Source organism: Phoenix dactylifera, unplaced genomic scaffold, assembly GCF_009389715.1.
Source record: "Phoenix dactylifera cultivar Barhee BC4 unplaced genomic scaffold, palm_55x_up_171113_PBpolish2nd_filt_p 000026F, whole genome shotgun sequence".
NCBI lineage: Eukaryota > Viridiplantae > Streptophyta > Magnoliopsida > Arecales > Arecaceae > Phoenix > Phoenix dactylifera.
Genome location: NW_024067667.1, coordinates 114734 through 139727, shown reverse-complemented (window position 1 = coordinate 139727; position 24994 = coordinate 114734). Strand labels below are relative to the sequence as shown.

Sequence of the window (24994 nt, the reverse complement as noted above, 5' to 3'; positions counted from 1 at the left end):
GTATAATTATTGAGAGTTTGTAAAATTTACAAGTTTATTAAGCATGCAATATCATTTCTTTTGACAATATTGTATTCTTTTTCTATTTCTTTTTTAGTTTCTATCACTGATTATAATTAAATAATTTTTAGAAATACAAGTAATTACACACATGCATGTTGGTTAGTTATGTGCCTTTACAAGGAAATTGTTATATGTTATTTTCAGATATGATGTTTGAAGTCCTTTTCCTTCTAAAAGGAAGCTGGTTTCATTTACTCATCATCTTTCTTGATGGTTGACATAATCAAACATTTAACCTCCTTTGCTTCTTCTCTTTGTGTATGATACAAAATTGGATGTGTAATTGTAAGATTTTAATCTTTATATCTGTTTTACCTTAATTGGTGTTGGCAGTGAAGATCATTGAGGTAAGAATTAGATTAATCTTTAGATTACCATCATTATGAATGTAGAATGCGATCACATGCTTTGACAATATGATGATAAATTGGAATATCTTTTCCACAATGTTTCTGACTTGCGAAATGGATGGATTTTCTATTGATATTCAATGTATTTATGGCCTTTACAAAGATGAATGGTAAACCATGATGATGTATAATTGAAGTCCAAAAAGTTATATATTGACTATCCAAAGATATGAAGATCGACATATCTGAGCATTCTAAATTTGAAGTTCTATTAGTTAAACTTTAGCTGTGACAGCTTGTTGCTTGGGATTTATCATGATGTGAGATATGACTGCTGATGTGAAATTGATGCTCAAATACAAGTTCTCCGACATCCTTAGCCACAACTTAAGGATGCCATTATCAATCTCATTAGATCTGGTATTCAGTTAGAAAATGAGAAGATAGATTTGATGTGACCTTGCAAAAAAGTATCCATGTGGTGGAAATAATTTTTTTTTCAATCTAGAGTTATGCAGAGCAAAGAATAGTTCTTTCACTCTATATCTATTTTTTTCAATGTTTTTCCACTTTTATAAGGAACTTGGCAGGAGTTAGTATGCTGCTTAAAGCATAGGGCTATATGTTTAGTAAAAATTATTTTTATGCCTTTTTTTCTTTCCTTTTTAATTAACAATCTATTTAGCTCTAACAGAACTTAGACACTCTGAACTATCATTTTTAAACTGAACAACCAATTGGTTTTTGTTTTGAGCAGCTAGAAGCTTACTAGGCTTCTCAAGGCTTCTTAATTAATAGCTTTTATAGAAGACATTATGATGGCATCATGAAAAGAATATCTCAAAATATCAGTACTTTTCGGTATTCGTTCCTAATTCTCAGTGAAGATCTGATAGAAAAAAAATCTAAATATAATGCCCTGGCCAAGTACATAAGTTTATGTTTTTTAGAGTTTTATCTCTTGGTCATAACAGTGGAGAAATTTACCTTAGTGATGCCCGCACGCTAGTGTTTTCTAAAGCAATTCATATGACTTGATCTGCATAGTGCACAAGTTTATGTTATCGGAGATATGTCTCTCGGTCATAACAATGGAGAAATTTACCGTAATGATTACCCAGTTGTAAATTTTTACTTCTAGCATGTGAGGATTCTTGAAGGACATAAATATATTTTGGGATGGCATGATTATTAGCTTGTAATTGAGTTATTCAGTAGATATTTGGTTCAGCAACAGGTAACTGAGTGGGGCGAATCATGTTTGGTATGGCTTAAATATTTGTAAGTAGTTCTTGCTTAAAATTATATTTGTAAGTAGTTCTTGCTTAAAATTATATTTGTAAGTAGTTACTTCATTGGATAATTATAGTTTGAGTAGTTCTTGCTTAATTGAACTAAAGCATTGGTTCAACAGTAAGTTTGCTCCATTGTGACCTGAAGGTCACGGTTTTGAAACACGGAAACCACCTCTTCGCAGTCAGGTGTAAGACTGCGTATCTCTGATCCTTCCTAGATCCCACAACGGCGGGAGTCCTATGCGCTGGCCACCCTCTTATTCTTGCTTAAAATTGCAAGTCACATCTGAAATGGGCCCAAATTCTCTAGTTAGAGTTCGATTTCAAGGAAAATAGGATCATGGAAGTACAAGATTGTCTAGGGTTTAAGGAGCTTCTGTCATACAAAGCATTCAAATTGAGAGGTGGGAGAAAGGTGGATCTTGATCTTTGCTGGAATCTGTTGCAGTATAAAAAAGATTAGTTTGCGGATTACATTGAAGAGTAAATGTGTTAAGGTGATGATCGCATTTGGTGATTTTAGGATTGATGGTCCAAGAGGATTCAGGACTTGCACCATGGGGATAGACCAAGAAATATCATTTTCAAAATAACTGATGTGTATTTGTTAGAGATGAATGACCCTCTATCGAAAAAATTGGGAGGGCCAATATACCCACTTCCAGTTTCCCAAGGAGCTCCTCCTTTTAAAAGAAAGTAAAATTTCTGCTTTGGTCATTTACGGTCAGCAAATAAGTAATGGGGCCTGACCTCTTTCTTTACTCATTTGTCTTTTCCCTTCTTGTTCTTCTTCTCGTCTTTTATACCATGTCTTCATCTTGTCCTATTATTGATCAATCTGATGTTGTTGTTTTTCAAAATTTATTTCACCATACCTTCTTGTTTTAAAAGGAATTATAAGGCAATAATTCCTTTATGTTAATTATTGTTTCTTCATCAAAATAGTTATACTTCAGCATGATCCATGGGTCAAATTGCTTCAGTGAGGAAAATAATATTATTCTGGAGAAAATATGGAAACCTAATAAACTTTCATTATTTATGATATTTAGATAATGATAGTGAGAATCTAGTGTTTATCAAATATTAGAAATAGTGCAATACAGTAGGAAACTAGGAATAGTATAGTACATTATAAAATTTGCATGAGATAAAGATTGGAAGCAGGTAGATATAGTCTTGGTGGAGGTCTTAATTAAATATTCCTACCTAAAACCAATTGATTTTCCCTTTTTTTGATTTTTTTATCATGCCTGGAGGCAGTATCTGAGATGATAAATACATCATTGATATAAGATATGTTGAATCATTGACATAAATTTTCTAATTATTGAAGTAGTGCTTGCTAATCTAATGAACTTTTATTTTCTTATCCTATCTGACTTATCCTTTTAACACTCTTTGAAATACTTTGTGGAGCTTTTAATATGTTAAATTCAAGAAAATATACCGAAAATGGAATTATTGAATGTTAGGAATGTTGTAGGAGAAAGTACACCCTAGCCCCCCTTCCCATCTGAAATTAAAAAAAAGGATGAAAGGAGAAGAATGAGGGAAAAAAAGGATAATACGGACTTAAAGTCTGGACATTTCTGACTCTGCATTGAAAGAAGCGAACATTGCCATCGAAACTACATTTTCGTTCACATGTGATTTAGGCCACTCTCTTTGGAAGATTGCACCAAAATTTAGGAAAATAGATAGAAAGTTTAAGCAGGGTAAGCTTAAGATTCTTTCAAGAAGAGTTAATCAAATGGTTGATGAGTGTGTTAGCAAGTTCAAATATTCAGCGAGGTTTAATTTTTATTTAAGACGGATAAGTAAAGCTATGCAAACGATGTAATAGATATTTTGAATATTTCAAGGAACTTTGCGACCACTAAATCGATTTGTTTAAATTGAATATCTGCTTTGGTGTAATTTTATTTATCTTTCTATTATTTTTTTAATGTAGTTTGCGAGATAGGACTCAAGTGGAACAATTGCTTCACTATATCGTAGAAGAAGCTCCTGAGGATGCTGAAAAGAAACGGGCTTTCAAGTAAATTGTCATACACTGGCATATGAATTTGTTATTATGTATACCTTCCTACTGTTGTTTATTTGTTTGATTTTTTTTCCATGCTGTTTTATAGGTTTCCTTTTATTGCATGTGAGATATTTACTTGCGAGGTTGACATCATTCTGAGAACCTTAGTAGAAGATGAGGAGGTAAGTTCATTTAACATGAACTCTTCAGTTTGTGTACGTATACATATACAGCTACACATATACCTCATACCTATATTTTTCTTCGTTGTTAAAAATCAGTTTGCACAATTTCAGTTTGTTTTAAGCATTACTTGTTTTTCTTTTTAATTTACTCTTTTGCCTTTGTATTTTTTGTTGTCATGCAGCTAATGAATTTGTTGTTCTCCTTCCTGAAACCGGATCACCCGCATAGTACGTTATTGGCTGGTTACTTCAGTAAGGTATTCTTCTATCTTGCTTGAGGCATGGATTAAGTACATTAAGAAGGAAAAAAAAATGGAAATATGAGAAGTCGTAAACTATTTTAAGTAAACAACTTTCCCTTCACACCTGCTATGTTGCTTATGCTAGGTTGTCATATGCCTGATGCTACGGAAGACATCTACTCTTATGAGTTATGTTCAGGTGATTCTTTTATATTTTAGAACTAAAGAATACTTTGACTGTTGATTTAGATAGTTCTATCTTTTAATTCTCTTTATCAATAACTAAGGATTTTTAGTTATTAGACTTGTGAATAAAAAGTTTTAACTTGATTTTATCAAAACCAAAATCCTGAAAATAAATTGATACCAGAAATTGTTATAAAACTTGCAAGAGCAGTGACAAACTGCATTTGTCATTTTGCTGTAATATGGACCTCCATCACATTGCAACTGAGTTCATCTGCAATTGCTAAAGAGAAGTACTCCTGTGAAAAATAAACATGTGCATGCACTTACTTTTCTAGAACTCAAGGGCAGGGTTGCTTTCTTCCTTCTCTCTTTCTTGATTCGGCACTCTGGCATAGGCTGTAAAGAATTTCTTCCTTTCTGGCATAAAGACCTTTGCAGGGGGGGATGTCTTTATATTGTGATCATAGGGAATGCCTTTTTGTTGTCATCATAAGCCATTTTTCTTGACATTACAACTTGCTTGGGGTGTCTCCACTTGTGAATTTCCAAGAAGTTGTACTGCAGCTCAAAAGGTTATGTGGAAATATATTATCCAATGCGCTGTCTTATCCTGCTGATGATGTCTAAAGATTAGCTTGGATTATGTTATTCAATAGTTGCATTATTCCTTTTTGCTGGCGAATTGATAAAATGATGGTGCTTATTCTGGTGGTGTTTGTATATAATATTGGACTCACATAGTACGACGCCCATCATGGGATTTAAATGACCATGTAATTTTGCAGAAATGATGCTTGTGAAGACTGTATCAATAGACAACCCACCTGCGGTAGAATTTCAGTCATTAATCAAAATTATGCCCATAAAAAAAGAGATAAGTTCAAGGATCTGGTTGTCCAACACATGCTTTGATAAGCAAAGCAGTACATCATAACTTAGCATGGGCAGGATTCGAACTACTTGACTTTGTTGTGCCAATCAATTTGTTGTTGCCTTTTGTTTACCTTCTTTAGCTAGGTCTCTCTGCTTATATTTTGGATGCTATTGCTGAAAAGGGGACATTTATGTGGATATCATTTTCTCTGCTAATCTAATCTCAATGAAGGTGTCTTTTCATGGTTCATATTCTTGGAGATTTTGAGATACAAGGTATGCTGTCTCGGTATCGGGCCTTGTATCGGTGCCACACTATCACTGTCGGTACGATACGGGGCTGGTTCGGCATACCGAGTATCGGTATGCCCTCCCGTACCATATGCTGGTACCGATATGGTATGGTGCTGTATGCTTTATACTGCCCGGTTCACTATGGTATGGCGAATCTTGCTTTGATACTTAATGACATGAAAAATTTGGCAGGAGCTCACTTTTGAGGGAAAACATTGATTGATGGAACGAGCTTCCTAAGATTCTCTTTCATGGTTTTTTGAATTGCCATGGTGTGGAAAACCCTATGCTCATATGTGCTAATGGTATGTCATGATGTTCATATGAACTAATGAACTGATAATCTGATTGGATTGTTATGAGGGGGTAATGGGGCTTAAGAGAAACGTGGCCTTTTCTGTGTGGGGAAAGATGTTATGATAAAGTACTTGTTCTTTTTTTTTTTGTGATCTAGTAGTCTCTGAAAGTATCATGGACATCTCCCGATTGTTTGATGATGTGGGCAGTTATATCAAGGATTTATTGATTGAAAAGTCAGAAATGTGATTAGCAAATCTGAATATACTTGACATTGTTCTTGTCAACAAAAAACAAAGGGGGGACTAGAGGCAAATGCTGGATGTGGTATACTTAGATGGTCTTACAGTACACTTGGAAATATTTCTTGCTTTGGTGCATGAGTTGTTTTGACTTTTGATGGAAGGACAGAGCTCTTTGAAACATGTCGCCAAGCTTGGCTGTATAAGAGAAGGAAAACCTAGAGGGTGGAAACGAACCCTTTTTGTTGGTTCTGAAATGAATTTTGATTATTGTGATCTCTTTCAAAGCATGGTAAATTAAGGTGGCTATGGGTGTCTGGGTACTTGTGTAGGTACTTTATTGATGCTGTCTGTTGTCATCTCATTAGACATAGTTGCTTTGGTTAGTGATTACTTTGATTTCAGATGACTGGACTGACCATGTCAGATCTGGAATATATGTGTAGCACATTTGCTACAGTATATTGTTTTGATTGGATTCTTCCATGTTAATTTGAGCTTGGTTAGGAATTTCTTGGTGCAATTTTATAAGGAGTTTTTTCCCCCATTAGTTAAGATTCCTTAGGACATGATAAATTGCGGTTTATTTTTATATATAATCTCTGTATGGTTATATTCGATAAGAAACATTGGGCATATAGGTCTTCTAGGTTCATGAGCTCAAACTATATGAAACTTGTCGACCCATTTTGCTATTACCAAATCGTGATTTATTATTATTTTTTCCGCATGTGTAACCTGACTTGCTTTAAGAAGGGGAAAATAGAGAGCAAACTAGAAAGGGAATTGCTGTTGGTGGTGTGATGGTCTGATATTTTCCCTAGCTTCAGTAGTTCCAGAAATATATAGTTTGCGATGAATTTCCTTTGGTTTCAGCATAATTTATTTATTTTCAGTAGAAGGGACTCATATTCAATGGGCCTACACAGTGTGGCTAGCCCTCGTCCAAATACCTGTAACCTCCAAAACCCTTGGTGAAAGCAGGATTTGGACTCAAGTATCTTGTTGCAACTACAAAGGGACTTTACCAGCTTAGCTAATTGATGATTTTTTTGGTAATTTCTGAGGTTTCAACTGCTGGCGTTTGCCTACTGGCATGGGCCATGCTATGCCATTGGCATCGACACATCTATCAATTCTACTTAGGAAAGGGTAGTAAGTCTTTTTTAATTCTCTTTTTCAGCATAGAACAGCATGTTTGCCTGTACGACATGGCACACAGCATGTGCCATGCCAGTGGGTGGCTGGCATGCACACTGGTGGTAGGATTAAAATCATAGGTTCTTTCTTGGCCTTTCATCTCGTTTAGCTTTTGTTTTTAGCCCTTTTATGTTTAATTCTGAGTTCTACTCTGCATTCTTTTTTCTTTTAACAGAACCTCTTTATATGGCACTAGGATTAAAATTGTAGGTTATTTGTTGGCCTTTCACCTTGTTTATCTCTTGCTGTTTTAGCCCTTATATTTTTAACTCTGGGTTCTACTTCGTCATTCTTTTTTCTTTTATAGAACCTTTTCAAATTCTTGTTCTAGAAGTATAAATAGAAGACATGAAGATACCTTGCCTTGTTAAAGGCAAGCCATTGTCTTACTTTTCTGACATTCTGGTATCAAGTTATTGCTTTGCATCCAAGTTTTCACTATTAATTTCTCCATGCTATGGATAAGCGAGGTAGAGTAATAACTATGTACTTGTAATATTATGACTGTATAATCAGGTGGGATTAAGCAGACATGCAGTTAAATGGGTTGTGCAGGAATAATGAAACAGAAGGGGCCTGAAAGGGATGAGGGAGCAATAATATTTCTTCATTTCTTGCTTGTTCTTGATAATAATTTTCAAGGGGCCTTTGCAAATTGGTGTTTCATGTGTTGAAACCAGTGGACGTCTTGGTGCAGTGGTCACCATCATTTGTTGGGGGAACGTAATATTGCGAAACATCAATCTCTTCATTGTCTGTAGAGTGTTACTCTCCTGTAGGAAGTTATGAGAAATAACTACCGTTGATGATAGCCTTGTATTAGGGCAAAGCAACAGCAACAGCAAAATTTTTGTGGAGCCCTTTATCCAGCATTTTTTTCTTTTATTTTTTTAGTTTTATTATCTTATCTTCATTAACCACTAAGCTTTCTTTTTTTGAAAAAAAAATACGGTTTTATGTTAGTTATTTTCTCCTAACATTTCATATAAATATGCATTGCATTGTCATGACATCTTGTCTTGATGTTTGTCTAGGGCCATCCGGAGATAATCCGCCAACTTGTTGATCTCATTGGCATCACATCTATCATGGAGGTCAGCCATTCAAAAGTTGTGAATATCTGTTTAGCTGACTGAGCCCATTCTAATTAGTAAAAGACTTAAAGTTATTCTCATTATCCTCCAATTATTCCTCAGTTTTATATCCAAATAATCAAGAACTCACTTCTTCTATCGCCTTTTCAAGCAGGTACTGATTCGGTTGATTGGAGCTGATGAAACTATGTATTCCAACTGCACAGATACAATGCGATGGTTGGAAGATACAAATGTTCTTGAGATGATTGTGGATAAGTTCAGCTTATCGGTAGGTTTCTTGGTGGTGTCATATTATACATTCAGCCTTGTACCATTTACTCCTTGAAAAGGAATCTGTTCATGTGCTTTTGCTAACAAGTTGTATATATGAGGTTTGTTATGAAGCAATCTGGAAATGTTACTTAGACCTGAAAGAAGAGAAAAATGATAAAGCTGTGGACAGGAACATAGAGACTTCATGTTCCTTAGTCAAACATTAAAAGTTGTATTATGATAGCATGTCTAATAGATCAGACAGAGGCACAAACTGTCTGATTTTGTGAGATAAAAGAAACAGGGTTTTAGAATTTGTGGATATTCATTAAATTTTGTTATATGTGGTCCATTCAAACGCTGGCAAATAGTTTTATTCTTTCAAGAATCCATCCAGAATATTAAAATTCTATGCTGAGAAAACTCAGGGTTTATTGCTTTTTTTTTTTTGCTATTTAGTCATCTATGGGTAAATTTCATGTCTTAATAATGGAGGAAAATGTCAAAGTTTGTCTTTTAGGATGTGATTTCTTTATGTTGGGCAAATGTATGAATAATTAAGGGGACATGGACTTTTTTTTTTCAAATTTTTGGGTGAGCATGCCATTTATCATAGGTGGGAACTGATAAAGCAATTTCACCATTTAGTCATCAGATTCTTTAGAAGAACTAATTTACACTAGTTCTCCTTGCGTGCTTCTAGCTGTATTTCTCGTCAGAATATGTTTTGTGTGTTAGAACACTGTATATAGCATGGGTTACAGTTTCTTTAGACCATGCATGCCAGACATAAGTGTATTTTGTCTTCTCGATACGAGTTTAACTCTCAAGTTTTTCTTCTCCTTGTCCGTTTACATCTGTCTGCTTCTTACTATTTATGCTTTACAGATATTCTTGTACCTCTAATATAAATTCTGGGAACCTTTTGTTCCTATGAAATTGAGGCATGGTCATGTTTATCTTATGCTGAAGATTCTCGAGGCATTGGACCTTACGTCTTCAAATTTGGCTAGGGATATGAGTACTTCATATATACATGCATGCATGAACATGAATGTATGTGCTATATTTTATATATATATATATATACATATATATACATACATATACATACATATACATACGTACATAAACATATGTAGATACATACACACATAAACATACATATATGTATGTGTTTATGTAAGTAGTATGTATTAATATCGAGTTAGGCTAGAATGCTTTTGAGAGCATTTGGCTTCAAATGCTTCCTAGTCAGAAATAATGGACTTCCCAAAATGAAAATCAATACTGGCGATCGTGATTTACAAAATTCAATTTGTTTAGAAACTAAAAGTCACACTTTTGAGGTCTTTTACCCATGCATCAATCGAAAACAAAATTGACCATTTCAAGGGTACAATATCGTGTTTCATTTTGATCTATAATTTAGAGACATCCAAAATAGCAAAGATTTGATTTGTATATGTTTTAAAATGTTTCGATCAAGTTCAACAGTTTAGAATTGTAAATTACATGGTATATGCTATATTTTAGCTTACTAGCTATAATTTCATTGCTCCTTTTTTTGTGGGCTGGATGCATAGGCAAGAGACCTCAAAATAGAAAAACTTAGTTTTCATTTTATATATTTTCGATCATAATCAGTGGTTTCACCTTGAGAGGTCCTCCATTGTTTTTTGACTAGAAAGCATTAGGAGCCAAATGCTCTCAGAAGCATCCAGTCTAACTCTAGTTACATGTATGTATATGTATAAGTATGTGTATATAATATGTTAAATGTTATTTTGTGCATGTATAGTGTCATCGCGCAACTACAATGGATTAGTTGCTTCCAAATTAGTTTTCATTATCATAATTCACTATGATACTGTGTATGTATATGTATATATGTATATATTTATGTGTGTGTGTATGATATGCTAAATGTTATTTTGTGCATGTATAGTGTCATTGTGCAACTATGATGAACTGGTTGTTTCCAGATTAGTTTTCATATCATAATTTACTATGATACTACTTTGATAACGACATGTGATAGCAATAGCAAGCTTATCCCATTGAAATGAGTTCAGTCTTGTCATACAACTGTAAAAGAAAGCACCATGGGGGAAATGAACAAGATCTTATAGTTTGCTGTGATTCTGGTGTCCACCCTCTGATAGGTCATGCCAACCTTGCTTAAGCTAGTTATCCTATCACAGTAAAGGGGAAAACATCTTACCATAACTTCACTCTAGGTTTTTGAATATAAGGAGGTTGACATCTCCCACATCATTGTTGAATCATAGTAAAACATCACTAAAGATCATTGAGAGATCCACATTTCTTATTGTAAAATTGAGCTTTCCATTAATTAGCGCATGTTTTCTCTGTTGAAATTTAGAGTATCGATTGACTTGCACATTTGGACATAGGTGTTCGCCATTGAACATGACTATACATTTCTTAGAAATTGTGATTGAGGTATGTTCTGTTGACATTGTAAAGCCTTCTTATGTTGCCATTGATGTTGTATATTCAGTTTTGTTTTAACCATTGGCATTAATTGGAAGAAAATTTATTATCTTGATTGCTCAAAATTTCTACATTAATCACCTCATTTTGGAATACTTTGTCTTGCCTTACTTGAACAGGACTCTGCTGAAGTGCATGCCAATGCATCAGAGATTCTTTGTGCCATAACTCGATATGCCCCCCCAGGTCTTGCTGCTAAGATTTGCAGTCCAAGGTGACTTTTCTTAGGATTTTTAATTGTCTAACACTATCTTTTCATAGATCTTATCTATGAGTTTTAACCTATTATTTTTTTATTTTTTATTAACAACAACACTGTGATGTTAAATTGCAGTTTTGTGGGAAGATTATTTCGTCATGCACTGGAAGATTCAAGACCTAAATCTGTTCTAGTACACTCATTGTCTGTATGTGTATCTTTGTTAGATCCCAAAAGACTATTATCATCTTCCTATCAATCATTTAGGAGCCAGCTGAGTCATGGGGCAATGGTTGCTGCTAGTCCTGAGACAGTTGATGGCATGCTGGAGAGCCTAGGTAGGTGGCTGATTCTGTGGAATGCTGTAATTTGAAATTATATGCATTTGTTCAGTAGCATTCTGGTTCTATTATGATAAAATAGCAACAATTTGTGTTTCAAATTACAGAATCTCAAGTTGTTTGAGTTGAATCGTTGTGACATCAACTGTTAATTCTTGTTCCAACTTTTGGTGGCCATTTTAAGTTTTCGAAGTTTGACATCCAGTATTTTTTGACTTTTGTGGCCTATCTATCCTTTGTTAATACTTTTGCAGGTTTCTTATTATGACTTTTTCAGGTTTCCAATGTTCCACAACTCTAATGAGGTCATGGAATCAGACCTTATTGCAGTTTTGACATTGTAAAATATAGGGAAATACCAATTATTCATCTATACAGCTAACTACTTTGATAATAGTCGACACAAGTTAGTGCAATTCAGTCTGATAAACATTAGGGGTGGGATGTGGTTCTTGTTGGTAAACCTCAGTTTTTGGCATGGCATTATTGTCTTCATTCAAGTTTTCTAGGATTTTCTTTTTGGGGCGCTTTCCCTGCTTTTATTTCTGTAGATTTATAATAGAGTAGCACAACACCAGTTTCATTATAGTCCTGCTTTATAATATTATGAACACATTTTTTATGAGGCAGCTTGGTTGCCTGCAATTGGCAGGTTGCAGTTGGCTGCAGTTAAACTAAAAAAAAAAACTGGACTATAATGAAACTTGCAATTGGCAGTTGGCTGCAGTTAAACTAAAAAAAACCTAAACTTGTAATTCGAGTTGTGGCCTTCGGTCGTAGTTCCAACTACAAGGAATCTCTAAATCAAGAAAGCTCTGTGGAAAGGGTTGCTTAATCGCTCCAAACCATTCCTCTTCTCATTCTCCATGGTGTCTTTTTTTAATTAAATAATAATATTATGATATTATTACTGAATTAATATTATAATATTATTATCATATAATAATTATTATAAGATTATTGTCATAATATTATTATTATAGTATTATAATAGTAGTACTATCATATTTTCTAATATTAGTTATATTATGTTATACTATTATTATATTATAATGATATTATATTAATATTTAGTATTGTACTATGACATTATTATATTGTAATATTATAATAAAATATTATTATTACTATATTTTATAATATTATACTGTATTGCAATTATACATTAACATTTTATTATTATTATTACAATAGTAATGGTATTGTTATTATTATAGTATTAATTACTATTATTATAATTTTATAATATCATTACAATATTGTAATCTATATATAATGCCGTAATAATAATAATTGCATGTAATAAATCATATATAATTACTATTAGTTATTATAATGCATATGATAAATAATGTCTAGTTATTATAATATCAAATTATTTTATATTCATCTACTTACTGTAGTAATTATTCGTACTCATCCATTGATAATTTATAACAATAATATTTTTTCATTACAATTAAAAAAATAATATGATAAAAATTATATACTATAATAGAAAGCTTACAACATCACTATTTCTTAGAGGGGTAATCTCACCAGCCAATTGCAGGGTAGCCATATCTTTTTTCACATCAAACAAACAAACAGCTGTAATTATATTGGCAATTTTTAATTATGGACCACCAAGGAAGACCCCTTTCTACAGCTGCAATTCCGATTGCAGGCAACCAAAGGACTTGTACATGTATTTGTCTTTCTTTTGAACATTCTCTATGTTGTTGCTCTTCAAACCAATAATACTTTATCTTTTCTTACGATTATGGTGGCCATATTGTTTAATTTTTCCCACTTTACAATATGTGAACCTATTAACCATAACATTATATACTTATAATAAATATTAATTTTCTTGTTAGTTTTTTAACCTCATGTCATTGGAAACTTGTTTGAAACTTAACATAGTAATTTTAATAACATCAATATGCATAACCATGATAATAGATAATCTAGTAAAAAATTCATGCTGCATATTTCTAGATATATTTCTTCCCTTATTGTTATCTTTAATTAGAAATTTGCGTTATGACACGTATATTTATATCACTATCTCAAGGCTCTGCCATGTATTAACTTTTTTTTGTTAAGTATATCATTAATTCTACTTTTATACACTTTGAGTTGCCATTGTAAGCTAATATGTCTAGCGACAATTGCTGATTGTTATGTAGGTTTTCTATATCTGCTTTTAAATTTTAAGGCATATTAAATGTGATTGTCATGATATTGCAGGTGATTTATTGAAGTTGTTGGATGTTTCTTCTTCTGAAAGCATATTGCCTACCACATACGGAACCTTACAGCCTCCCCTTGGAAAGCATCGTTTGAAGGTATTGATTTATAACTCTCCATTTTCTTATTTTCCTTAATATATGGTGTTAGGTAATATGATTTAACTTTGTAATCCTCTTTGATTAGGGGTGAAAGTGGACCGGATAATATCCATCCATATCTGTTTTCGTATGTGAATCAATCTGGATATAGATAGAAATTTGAGCATTCGACTAATATCTGTATCTGGCAAAGAAAAATGGATAAGATATAGATAGACAACTATCGGATCCATATTTGAATATCTGATTCTATTTGTAATCCTATTTAATTTTCTATAGCACTCATGAGCTTTTGAGGGAAATAAATGACCATATTAACATGCCATTACCTTGATTGACCTTTCACTTACTAATTTCTTTGATTCTATGATCATAAAGTTTAATTATCAAACTTATATCCATAGTTATATCCATATTTTCAGTATTCGATTTGTTTGTATATCTGTTTAAAACAAATATGAATTTAATTTTTTTGTATCCAACTAACATCAATATCTACATTCATCAAACAAAATAAATATAAATATTGATATACTAGTATCCGATCAATATCCAATCCGGTTCCTGCCCTGTTTCTAACATGTGCAGGTTAGACATATACATGTATGTCCAACATGGATACACGATATTGTGACTGTCTATAATGAACCTATTAGTTAAATAATTTTTAGATGCATAAAGCATAACTAATTGTGTAATAAAGTAACCACTCAACTATGATATGTTTTTTATAATTCTCTTTCTTGGCACATGCATTTTCATTGCTAAAAATGGGAAAGTTCTAGGAAAAACAATAGCAGTATTCTCTTAGATGCTTTATGATATCAGCCTCTGTGGAGTAATGCATTCAACTACTATGGTGGATTACTTGTAGGGCTTCTAGTGGATTAGATTGAGCCGTTTCCAATCTAGGTACAATCTGTAATTAATCTGGTCTAACTCGATCCGAAGTTATTTGGATTAGGCTCAGATTCGAGAACATGACCTATTTCGTGTATAGATTGAATTTGAATCCTTGAGTTCTGTATCTGTACCTGACATTATCTGATTGAAAACTAGTATACTATGTATTTCAAAGCCCTCCTTGAATATAGGAAAGTAGTCTTCTACTCATGATATAATTTGTCAGGAATTTATGTTGTTGTTTATAATCATGCATGATTGTCAATCAAATTGGATGTAGAATTTCTTTGATAATGTGTACACATTGGTTACTCTTGTTTTATTGCATAATATATTTATTATATAATTAGGTTATCAATTTATATATGTTTGTTATGATTTATGTTTTGATTATTTTTGACCCGATTTGACCCGAAAAATCTGATGGATTGATAAAATATAATATTAAACCTGATCAGGTCCAACCCCGAAAAGAAGTATTATAGATTTGGGTTCAATTTTTTTGACTCAATTCAAATATGGATTGGGCTTGGGTTGTGCCAATCCCTGATACAACCCAACCTGCTTGCAATCCTAATACTTGTGTTCAGGAGTATGGCTCACCTGTCTTACATTTGGCATTGCTATCAGTCTATATTTGGAGAGCACTTATAACAAAAACAGAAAACTATTAGATGCATTTGTTTCTCTGATCAAAAGCCTGACCGACACATTAGGATTTCTAATGATTGTAGTATTGCATAGATTTTCTGTGATATTAAAGCTTAAAATGGTCGTTTTCTTTTCCAGATTGTGGAGTTCATTTCGGTTTTATTGACAATTGGTAGTGACTCTGCTGAAAAGGAACTGATCCGGCTAGGAGCCATAAAATGTGTTATAGATTTGTTTTTGGAGTAAGTTCTATGTTTTTGAGAATATAAATTTTCTTGTTGAAATTCATGAAGCTTAATGTTGAAAATTCATGATAATTATAGGTACCCTTACAATAATTTTTTGCATCACCATGTGGAGAACATTGTAGTATCATGCTTAGAGAGCAAGAATACTCCGCTAATTGAACATGTTCTTCATGACTGTGACATTGTTGGTAAAATTCTATCAGCAGAAAAACAGTCTACACTGTCCGCTGATTCAAGCAAGGTAACTACATATCACTAGAATGCTTAGCTATTTGTGTCATGTTTCATCAAACCCCTCACCTCCTCCCCCTTTCCCTTTCTCTTTTTGTGTCTTCACAAATATAAAACATATATATGCTGAAGATATTTGGTAAATCATGTATGTTGAAATGTATCTTTGCAGCCAACAGTGTCTGCGCAGGGAAAATCACCTCCCAGGATAGGAAATGTTGGTCACATGACACGCATAGCTAACAAGCTTTGTCAGTATGCGAATAACAACAGCTTAATCCAGACGTATTTGCAGGTTGATCATTCTCACTTATTCATCTTTAACAAATACTAACGTGCTTTATCTTGCATGATAATTGATTATTGTTAGTTTTGCAAGTAATATTGGTAAAATTCATGACTGACATTCTAATTGGAAGCTCTGATTGTTATGCAGTAGTTTTGTTTTTTTCGCCACATGGGCATTTCTATCTTTGTTGTGCTTTATAGTTCACATTTTAACCATCTCTTGGATAGTTGTTACTTGTTTAAAATGGCGATGCACAGAAGTATTCCCTGAGAAACACTTTTGAGTTATTTTCAGGATTTTCAAAGCACCTGTTATTTTTCAATGAAGGATTACGATGATACTCTATTGAGACTCTTTATACCGACGTTACTCTTTCTAGCAACTCCATTATATGGATATTATATTTGTAGACATGTTGTAAGTTGGATGAACTGTCAAGCATTGTGACCGTCAGTTATTTGTTGTGTTTTCGTATGGTTTCTGCGATTAAAAGTCCTTAAGTTGCATTATAATTCTGAAGTTTGTTCTTGTAATGTAAAATCCAATGCTCATTTTTCTTAGCTGTTTATATGTTGTTGGAAAGATTTAATCTACGTAGCCAGGGATCTGCTTACAGGAAAATAGTGAATGGGTTGAATGGCATGCAAGTGTCTTGCTCAAACGAAATGCGGTGGAAAATGTCTATCAGTGGGCTTGTGGGTAGGTCTCTTTGCACTTTGCTTCTTTTGCTTGTGCTTATTAACATTTCTTTCTATTTGCAGTAATTTTCTGCCCTTTCATTTTAGAACTTCATCTTAATGAAAGTGAGATTATTAACCGAAAAATTTAGAGAAAGACCAAGGAAACACTCAAACCTTCTTTGAGTGTCATGTGGAAGGGAAACTGTAGAATGTATGAAATTTGTACCACTTCAGAAGCAGTGTTGTGGCATTTTGAGGATGTGTCATGGGTTTCTTTGCATGGAATTGTAGACTGACTACCATACGTCTTTGTTATGTTTGTTGATATACAATCTTCTATTAACCTTTGAACTACATTGGATTGATTGTTTCATATTTGCGAATTATAACAAATCTAGCATGCCTTTGGATTTTTAGTTGGCCCTTGTTCTTATAATTTGTGCTTTACAGATGAAGCACACCTCGGAGACAGATTTCTGATCTTCTGTTCATCTAGACTTTGTTATGTCGATAAACGTCCTTCGATGGTTGTTTCTTGTTGAATTTGTTTAAATCATGTAATTGCTTAGGTAAGTATTCCCATGGGTTTCTCCCTTTTTGCTCAATCTTAAATCATATGATCAGTTGGAGTTGGTCTTCTTCTTCTGAGTATTAGGTCTCCAAGTGTTAGATTAAAGCTCATGGAATAGGGTTCTTAAAACTTGATGGTACACATGCAAGGTTTGAAGTTTTGGCCGAACAGGTCAGTTTGGCCAGGCAAGACCAGTCTGAACCTGACTGAAATTTTCGGTTTCCTTAAGTTCTACAAGAAATTGATCGAAACTGATATTTTTTGATCTTTTTTTAGCAGGTACATATGTCAAATATTTTCTAAAATTTTAGTTTTATACAATATCACATTCATCGAAGGCTCTAATGATCTAATTTATATTATTTTTGGCTATGCTTTTGTTATTATAATGTGCGAGATGCAATCTTGATGCGTGCCTTTACTAAAATGACTGTTCCTATGGTTCTTTTTCTAAATGACTGTTCGTTCTTCGAGAATAAAATTATATGTTAAAAATTAAATAGTGGAATAGAAGAGGTTTTTATTTTGATTACTTGTAATGCATGTGCAAATGCACTTGGTTACTAATAAAGATTTCATATATATATATATATATTAAATATAGTGTGAAAAAATAATATTTTGGAGTAGGAACTATTATGTTTTGCTTATTAAATTGTTTAATATTTATTGGTACAATTTGTTCTCAATCTATGGTTCTTTTGCTATGACCAGAGCTATTATAATGCATATGTAGATGAGTCTATCATTTATTTTTGAGAAATGTCATGGTTATTTACCATCGATACCCGGGATTTCTCCTAATGAGAAGGGTTCTAATTAATCCGCTGAGATAACAGGTTTTGGCAAAATCTAGCATATTTTAAACCTTTGAAAGCGGAATCTAATTGAAGTTATTTTTGGAATTGAAAAATATGAGGTAAAGCTGCTTTAAAGATTATTAGTTATAATGCATGTGTAGCTACAGTGGCTGCTAAGGATCTTAGATTTGGGATAATTTATTTAAATCTAAATTTTTGAGTAATTAACTAAGTATAAATTTTAAAATATCTAAAATAATTAGTTCAAGACTAACTAAAATCTAATGTATCTCACTTTCCTCTCTAGTTTCTGAAGTATCTATCTTTCTCCTCTCTTGAAAAATGTTAGTCCATATGTACCCACATATCCTTTTTACAAATTTTAGAGTCAATTCTTCGGTAGAAGTCTAGCATATTTTATATTTTCTAAGATAGAAATCTAATGAGGGTTTTTCTTTTTGGAATCAAAAAATTGGGAAATAAAGCCACTTTTTTATAGTTTGAGGATTTAAGTGGATCTATTCTTGGTTAAAGAGATTGTTAAAATGGATTATAATGAAATTTGCTCAATGAGTTTTTTCTTGCTTCTAATGTTATGAAAATAAAATAAAATGGATGCTTAGAGGAAAATATAGTTCATTATAAAAATTAGAGCAAATATGGGAAATTATAAATAGAAGAGTAAGGTACAGAAATTATGAAATTTAGAGAAAGTGTAGGATGATCATCAATCAATGAAAATGATAAATTTAATGCATTAAGCTTTAAAATAGTTCTATTTCAACTTGAAATTACCCGAACTATGAATCTTAGTAACTCCAAACACAATGAAATGATATGAAATAAACAAATTTTTTGATTTTTTTTTCAATTTTTCATTTTTTTTGTTTTTTTCCTTGTTTTTTGGCCGAACTCTAAAATTCTGAGTGAAATTGCTGAAATTGAAACCAAGTTCCAAAACCTTGTGTATTCATGATCAAAAATCCTACATCATTGTAGATGGGGTAAGGTTTTTTGATCATGCATGGTCAAAGGAAGTTGCAGATTGCTTTTGTGCTTGGAAGTTTTTTTTTTGGAGTCCGTTCCGCTTATGCATGTGATTAAATTGAACCCTCTAGTATGCATGTGAACCATAGTCTCAATAGAATGGTCTCACAAGAATTTCAAGGAAAACGAGGTGTGTTTGGCTCTTTATGACTTCAACACCATTTTATACCTCCCATGGCTCAAGTCTTGTTTGGTGGGATAACTATAGAAAAAAGAGAGTTAGAAATATTATATATGTTGAGGAATAAATATAGTTTTTGTTTGAATAACACTGTGTAATCAATTTCTAGAAATGAGTACTTGCTATAGCCAAGGAAATCAAAAGGATTACCTTGTGGGCAAGGTAATTTGTTGTCAAACAAGCTAGATCAATGCTAACCAGAGCGGAGTGTGACGGGTGATTTGGCAATATTGTGGTAGCTGGATTGATGCTTAGTTGCCAGAATTGGGGCGGGTGCAGGAAAGCAGGTACCTTATTTTTAGTGAGGAAGTGCTCAGAGAGTAGGTGTGGGTTCAAGATTTTGAAAGATTTAGAAGTTGGTGCTTCCAGGTAGAAGATTTTGGCTACTGATGATTGATGTATGGAGGTAGGGGTCATAGTCGGATGGATGACAGCAACGATATCTAGAGGGGATCAAGTGGTTGTTGGGCGAGGTGGATATAGTCAGAGGGTTAAGCATAGCTACACACTCCTTGACTGCTAATGGATAAGATGAAGGTAGTGGAAAAGAATGGAAGCAAGAGACAAAAATAGACTTTATTTATTGTTCATTTATTAAAGGGCATAAGTTGTTTAGAAACTAGGTGAACCTGCTTGGTTCGACTTGTTGACCTCACCTGTCAACCTTTGCAGATCGGACCGGATCAAAACTTGAAAATAGAAAAAACCTGTTCAACCTGATGAACCCAATGGTTTAACCATTTGGAAATGTCTAGGTTACCTATTGAATTGAAGAAAGAATGAAGAGGAAAAAATGTACTCTACCTTGTCTTCCTTTTGGGAAGAAGGAAATAGGTGAAGCCTGTCCCCAGCATTAGGTGGGGTTGTTAGAGGTGAATTCAAAGAGAGGCAATGGGATGGTTGAGGAGTGGAGGTGTGACAAAGTCTTAGAGGGGAGGTCCTCTTCCTCTTAACTTGGTGGTCATAGGTGAGGGCAGTGCAGCCAAATCTGGTTGGGAAGCAAGGTTGTTGGATATGTTAGGGAGGGAGATGGCGTAGTTGGATGTGGTTAAGGAGCTGATACGGCCGAATCTAAAGGATGCATTGTGGCTGGATCTGTTAGGGATGGAGGTCACACAATCTGGATCTCATGGGGGATGGTTTTGTGGCTGAATGTGGCTTTTCCCTCCTTCCCTTATTTCTCTGCTGTAATATTGTTTTGGGGCTAGATTGACACACACACACACACACACCCACAGAGAGAGAGAGAGAGAGAGAGAGAGAGAGAGAGGCACCCATACAAGAAAGTTGGTGGTTGGGGGGTGATAAGATACATGGGTTTGGTGGGAAGACAAAAATTAAAAAAGGGGAGGTTGTTGGTCACTCAACCCGCTATCTACCCACAATTTAAAAGGGAACTTTGGCTGGACTACCATAGGGGTTTAGTCTTGTTGAGTTGGTCTGAACATTGGGAATAAGACGAGGGTGATATTGACATATGATTGCAAAATTCATATTTAAAAGCATAAATATTATCTTATGTTTTTAATCTTTATATGAAATGATTAAAATAAATTTGCAGTGGTATTGCATATATTATAATTTAAAGAATCTTCTTTTAATTCTACTCTTTGTATGTTTGAAATTGTGTTTCTTAGGCATATGAATGAATTGAATTATTGTTGGTCTTTTTGATAATTGAGGTGTTGTTTGGCATCACTTTCATTTTTCTTATTTTTGAAAGTTAAAATAGAAATGGTTTCCATTTCATTTCTAAGTTTTTAAAAATAGAAACATGTTTGGTATAGATAATTATTTTTAAAAATATAAACATGATGATGGTGGGCGAGGTAGTAGTAGTGGTGGCAGAGATAGTTGATTCTATAATGCTAATAGTGGGGGCAAAGATGAGGGTGCTGGTGATGTGGTGATATCGGCAGTGGTGGCGGCGGAATTGATAACTTGGTGGATGGTGGTGTGGCAAATATTGTGATAGCAGTGATGTTGTGGTCGAGACAGAGATAGTGGTAGTGGTTGTGGTGATAGTGGTGGAGGCGAGGACAATGGTGGTGCAAATGATGGCAGCGGTGGCCGTGACAACAATGGTGCAAATTATAGTGGTAGTAGAGGCGACGACGGTGGTGGAGACGATAGTAGTGGTGATGGTGGTAATGGAGACAACATCTGTAGGTGGTGGTAGCATTAGCAGTGATGGTGTGGTATCGTTGGTGGTGGTAAAAGACGTGAGTTTGTTGTTTTTGAAAATAAGGAAAGTGAGAATTTCTTACTTACATGTTTTCTAGAAATAATGAAAATGACTTCTAAAAGTAAAAAATAAAAACAATAGTATCAAACATGTATTTTTTGCCTCAATTCTTGTAATGTTATTTATAAAAATAAAAATAAGAAATAAAAGTGATGCCAACCAGGCCCTTAATTTTTGTTAACCTTTTATTTGTGCACCTTTATCTATAATTATTTAAGCAAACTTTTTTTAACATTTTGAAGGATTTTCCTCTGTTATAATATACAAAGTGCTAAACTGCATAATATTTGTGATTATGCATTTTTCTTGTATGTAGTTTATCGTCGCCTAAATCATGTTGTTTTGTATCTTTAGAAGCACAATCTATATAATAGAATTCTAAAAGATATTAGTATTCATAGGCTGTAAAACAGTTGATTCTATAAACAATTTACACTTGAATAAGCTTTTTCTTAACTTTAATTAATTTTATTGGTTTGTTCCTATGTTTGCACCATATTACTCAAACACTGTGCATGCTTATCGGCGTACAGTATATAGGATTTTATAAATTAGCAAATAGTGCCAAGAAATTATGTATATGAACTAGCAGATTATGTTTGGCATGCAACAGCATATGATACAAGATTCTTTTGGCAATTATAAAATAATGTTTGATAGTTTCAGGGCAAAAAGATTAAGCAATAAATATATGTGCCATGTATAAGTAATACACATGTGATACATATATGTAGGCACACATGTATAAGTATTCTCTTTTATTAGCAAAGGCCATGCTGGCTACTTTTTGTTAGTGGAGTTTTCCACCCATCTATCTTTTTTGTCATCCTCGTTTTCAAAAGGCAGAGCTAGCAGACTGAACTCGGCCTACTGGTAGCAGAATCAATCATGGAGAGCAAGTGTCATTCCTGTCTCAGTGTAACCAATAGTCATGTACATTGGGGATGTATGTCTTGCTTAAAATTCTTCAAGCTGGAAGTATACATCAGGAAATATGACTTTCTAAAACCATACTTGTTTGTATGTGTTAAGATGTTCACAAATCATGTTTCTAGATTGAACTTGGCCTATTGGCAGCAGAATCAATCATGGAGAGCAAGTGTCCTTTCCTGTCCCAGTGTAACCAATTGAAGTGATACACATTGGGGAAGCATGTCTAGCCTAAAATTCTTCAAGCTGAAAGTATATATTGGGAAATACAACTTTCTGAAATGAGACTTGTTTGCAGATGTTTATAAAACATCTTTGTAAATTGAACTTGGCCTATTGGCAGCAGAATCAATCGTGGAGAGAAGTGTCTGTTCCTGTCTCAGCACAACCAATTCAGGTCATATACGTTGGGGATGTAGGTCTAGCCTAAAATTCTTCAAGCTGAAAGTATGCTTTGGGAAATAAATATCTATAACCATACTTGTTTGCATGCATGTTAGATGTTTATAAATCCTTGTTTAGATGCCTTCCTCTGTGGCATGATTTTCCCATACATCTGATGCTTTCTGTTGTGTTTTCTAATTTGGCTTGTTTAAGCTTTGGTTATTGTGTCAACAGCTACATCAATGCTTCTGAACATGAATTTTATTTTGATACTTTCAAAAGTGAGCAAGCTTGCTTTATTCATCATTTGTTGCAGGCGTCCAACTTCACTACAGGACCGAGGCAGGGATAGTGATGACGAAGACTTCCGAGATAGGGACTATGATGTGGCAGCACTGGCTAGTAACTTGAGTCAGGCCTTTAAATATGGAATTTACAGTAATGATGATATTGAAGAGGTAAATGCCTGGATGTTGACAAATGACCTTCACTCTCTTGCACTCATTCTGATGTTAGTGTTTACACTGAGATCAGTTGAATTTAAATTAGTAACTAGGGAGCAAATAATCAATGACAGTGCTTTTGGTTAGACTTTGGATGTTCTTAAGTTTTGCATGAACTAGAATTGCATTTGAAGAGTCAGTAAGGATGTTTTGTCAAACTTGGCTTTTAAAAGATAAGTTTGACATGGGGTGAAATTAGTTGAAATCCCTGGAAAATCAGTGTGAACAATAACTTAAAGGAATGCTAATCATCACTGCTTGCTTCTTAATGCCATGGTTGAGGAACTTACCTTAATTTTGGCTTTGAGAAAGCATAGAAATGATTGGTTCTTTCTTCTGATCTGTTGCAAAAGCACTAAAAACAGCTTCTCCTAAGAAGCTGTTTTAAAATAATTCAGTTGTCTTGGGAGAAATTATGTAAGGGATTTGCCTTTTGTTAAAAAAGCGACCTTATGCTAACTTTGGTGGTTCTTACCTTTAATGTAAGCCTCTGTGTTATTTTACATTTTACTTTTTTTTCACTTGTAAATGAAGGCCAGGATCATCTTTTATGCTAGCATTTAGTGAATGCACTAAATGTGATGTTGGAAATTCATAAGGGGTGATCAGTACATGAGCCTAAAATAGCACAGTGTCGTAGCATGCAATGTGTAATATCAACATGGTATTGCAGATCTTACTAGTAACCTTGTAGTTGCTCTTTTACTTGTATCTGGCAAATTTAGTCAGAGGACTGATTTTTTTTTCTTTTTAGTAAACGAGTTTGAAAACAAGCATTCCTGCATACTTTTCTACCCACAACTACTCATCTATTTGTGCATTGCCCAATTTTTTTTTTTTTCAAATTAAATCGATTCCTTATGAGGCTTCATTAATTTTTCTTTGGATTTCAGCAGTTAGAAATTATCTACCAGATCATGTAGTTGTTTGTTTTTTTTAATTATTCTTTTGGAAAGATTATGTACTTGAACTTATTTTTGTTAGGTATGCACTTGTGTAAACATGATCATTTTTCCCTTTTTGTGTGCATTTGGGCTTTTTTTTGTGTGTATGTGTGGTTTTTTTTGGGTTGGGGGATGGTCAGGTGGTCTGTACCACACACTTGATTTCTTTTGCCCCCCAGTGGAATGACTACAACTGTTGGTATTTTCTCTGAGTTGTATAGTGATTATCTGTTGTTACAATCTTTATATTGGTTCCAATAAATATTTTCTCACCATTATCATCATGAATTAAATCAATACTCAATAGGTTTTTCAAACACATCAAATTTAAATTTACTCAAATCATACATGCCCACAGAGTTCACTGGCTGGACTGATTATTTTTTTAG

General features: G+C 33.7%; 1 protein-coding gene across 2 annotated transcripts in view; it reads left to right on the top strand.

Annotated features, from left to right (window-relative positions):
* The window catches only part of LOC103713835 (serine/threonine-protein phosphatase 6 regulatory subunit 3-like), a 30314-nt gene that overhangs the window by 3556 nt on the left and 1764 nt on the right, over positions 1-24994 (top strand). For both annotated transcript variants that reach the window (XM_008800874.4, XM_008800875.4), the window contains 14 exons: positions 3663-3749; positions 3844-3919; positions 4105-4179; positions 4310-4363; positions 8294-8353; positions 8508-8624; positions 11245-11339; positions 11460-11662; positions 13898-13995; positions 15691-15794; positions 15876-16041; positions 16204-16326; positions 16937-17019; positions 23475-23616. In XM_008800874.4, the coding sequence (XP_008799096.2) occupies positions 3663-3749; positions 3844-3919; positions 4105-4179; positions 4310-4363; positions 8294-8353; positions 8508-8624; positions 11245-11339; positions 11460-11662; positions 13898-13995; positions 15691-15794; positions 15876-16041; positions 16204-16326; positions 16937-17019; positions 23475-23616 (1483 nt within the window). The remainder of the gene's footprint in view (positions 1-3662; positions 3750-3843; positions 3920-4104; positions 4180-4309; positions 4364-8293; positions 8354-8507; positions 8625-11244; positions 11340-11459; positions 11663-13897; positions 13996-15690; positions 15795-15875; positions 16042-16203; positions 16327-16936; positions 17020-23474; positions 23617-24994) is intronic.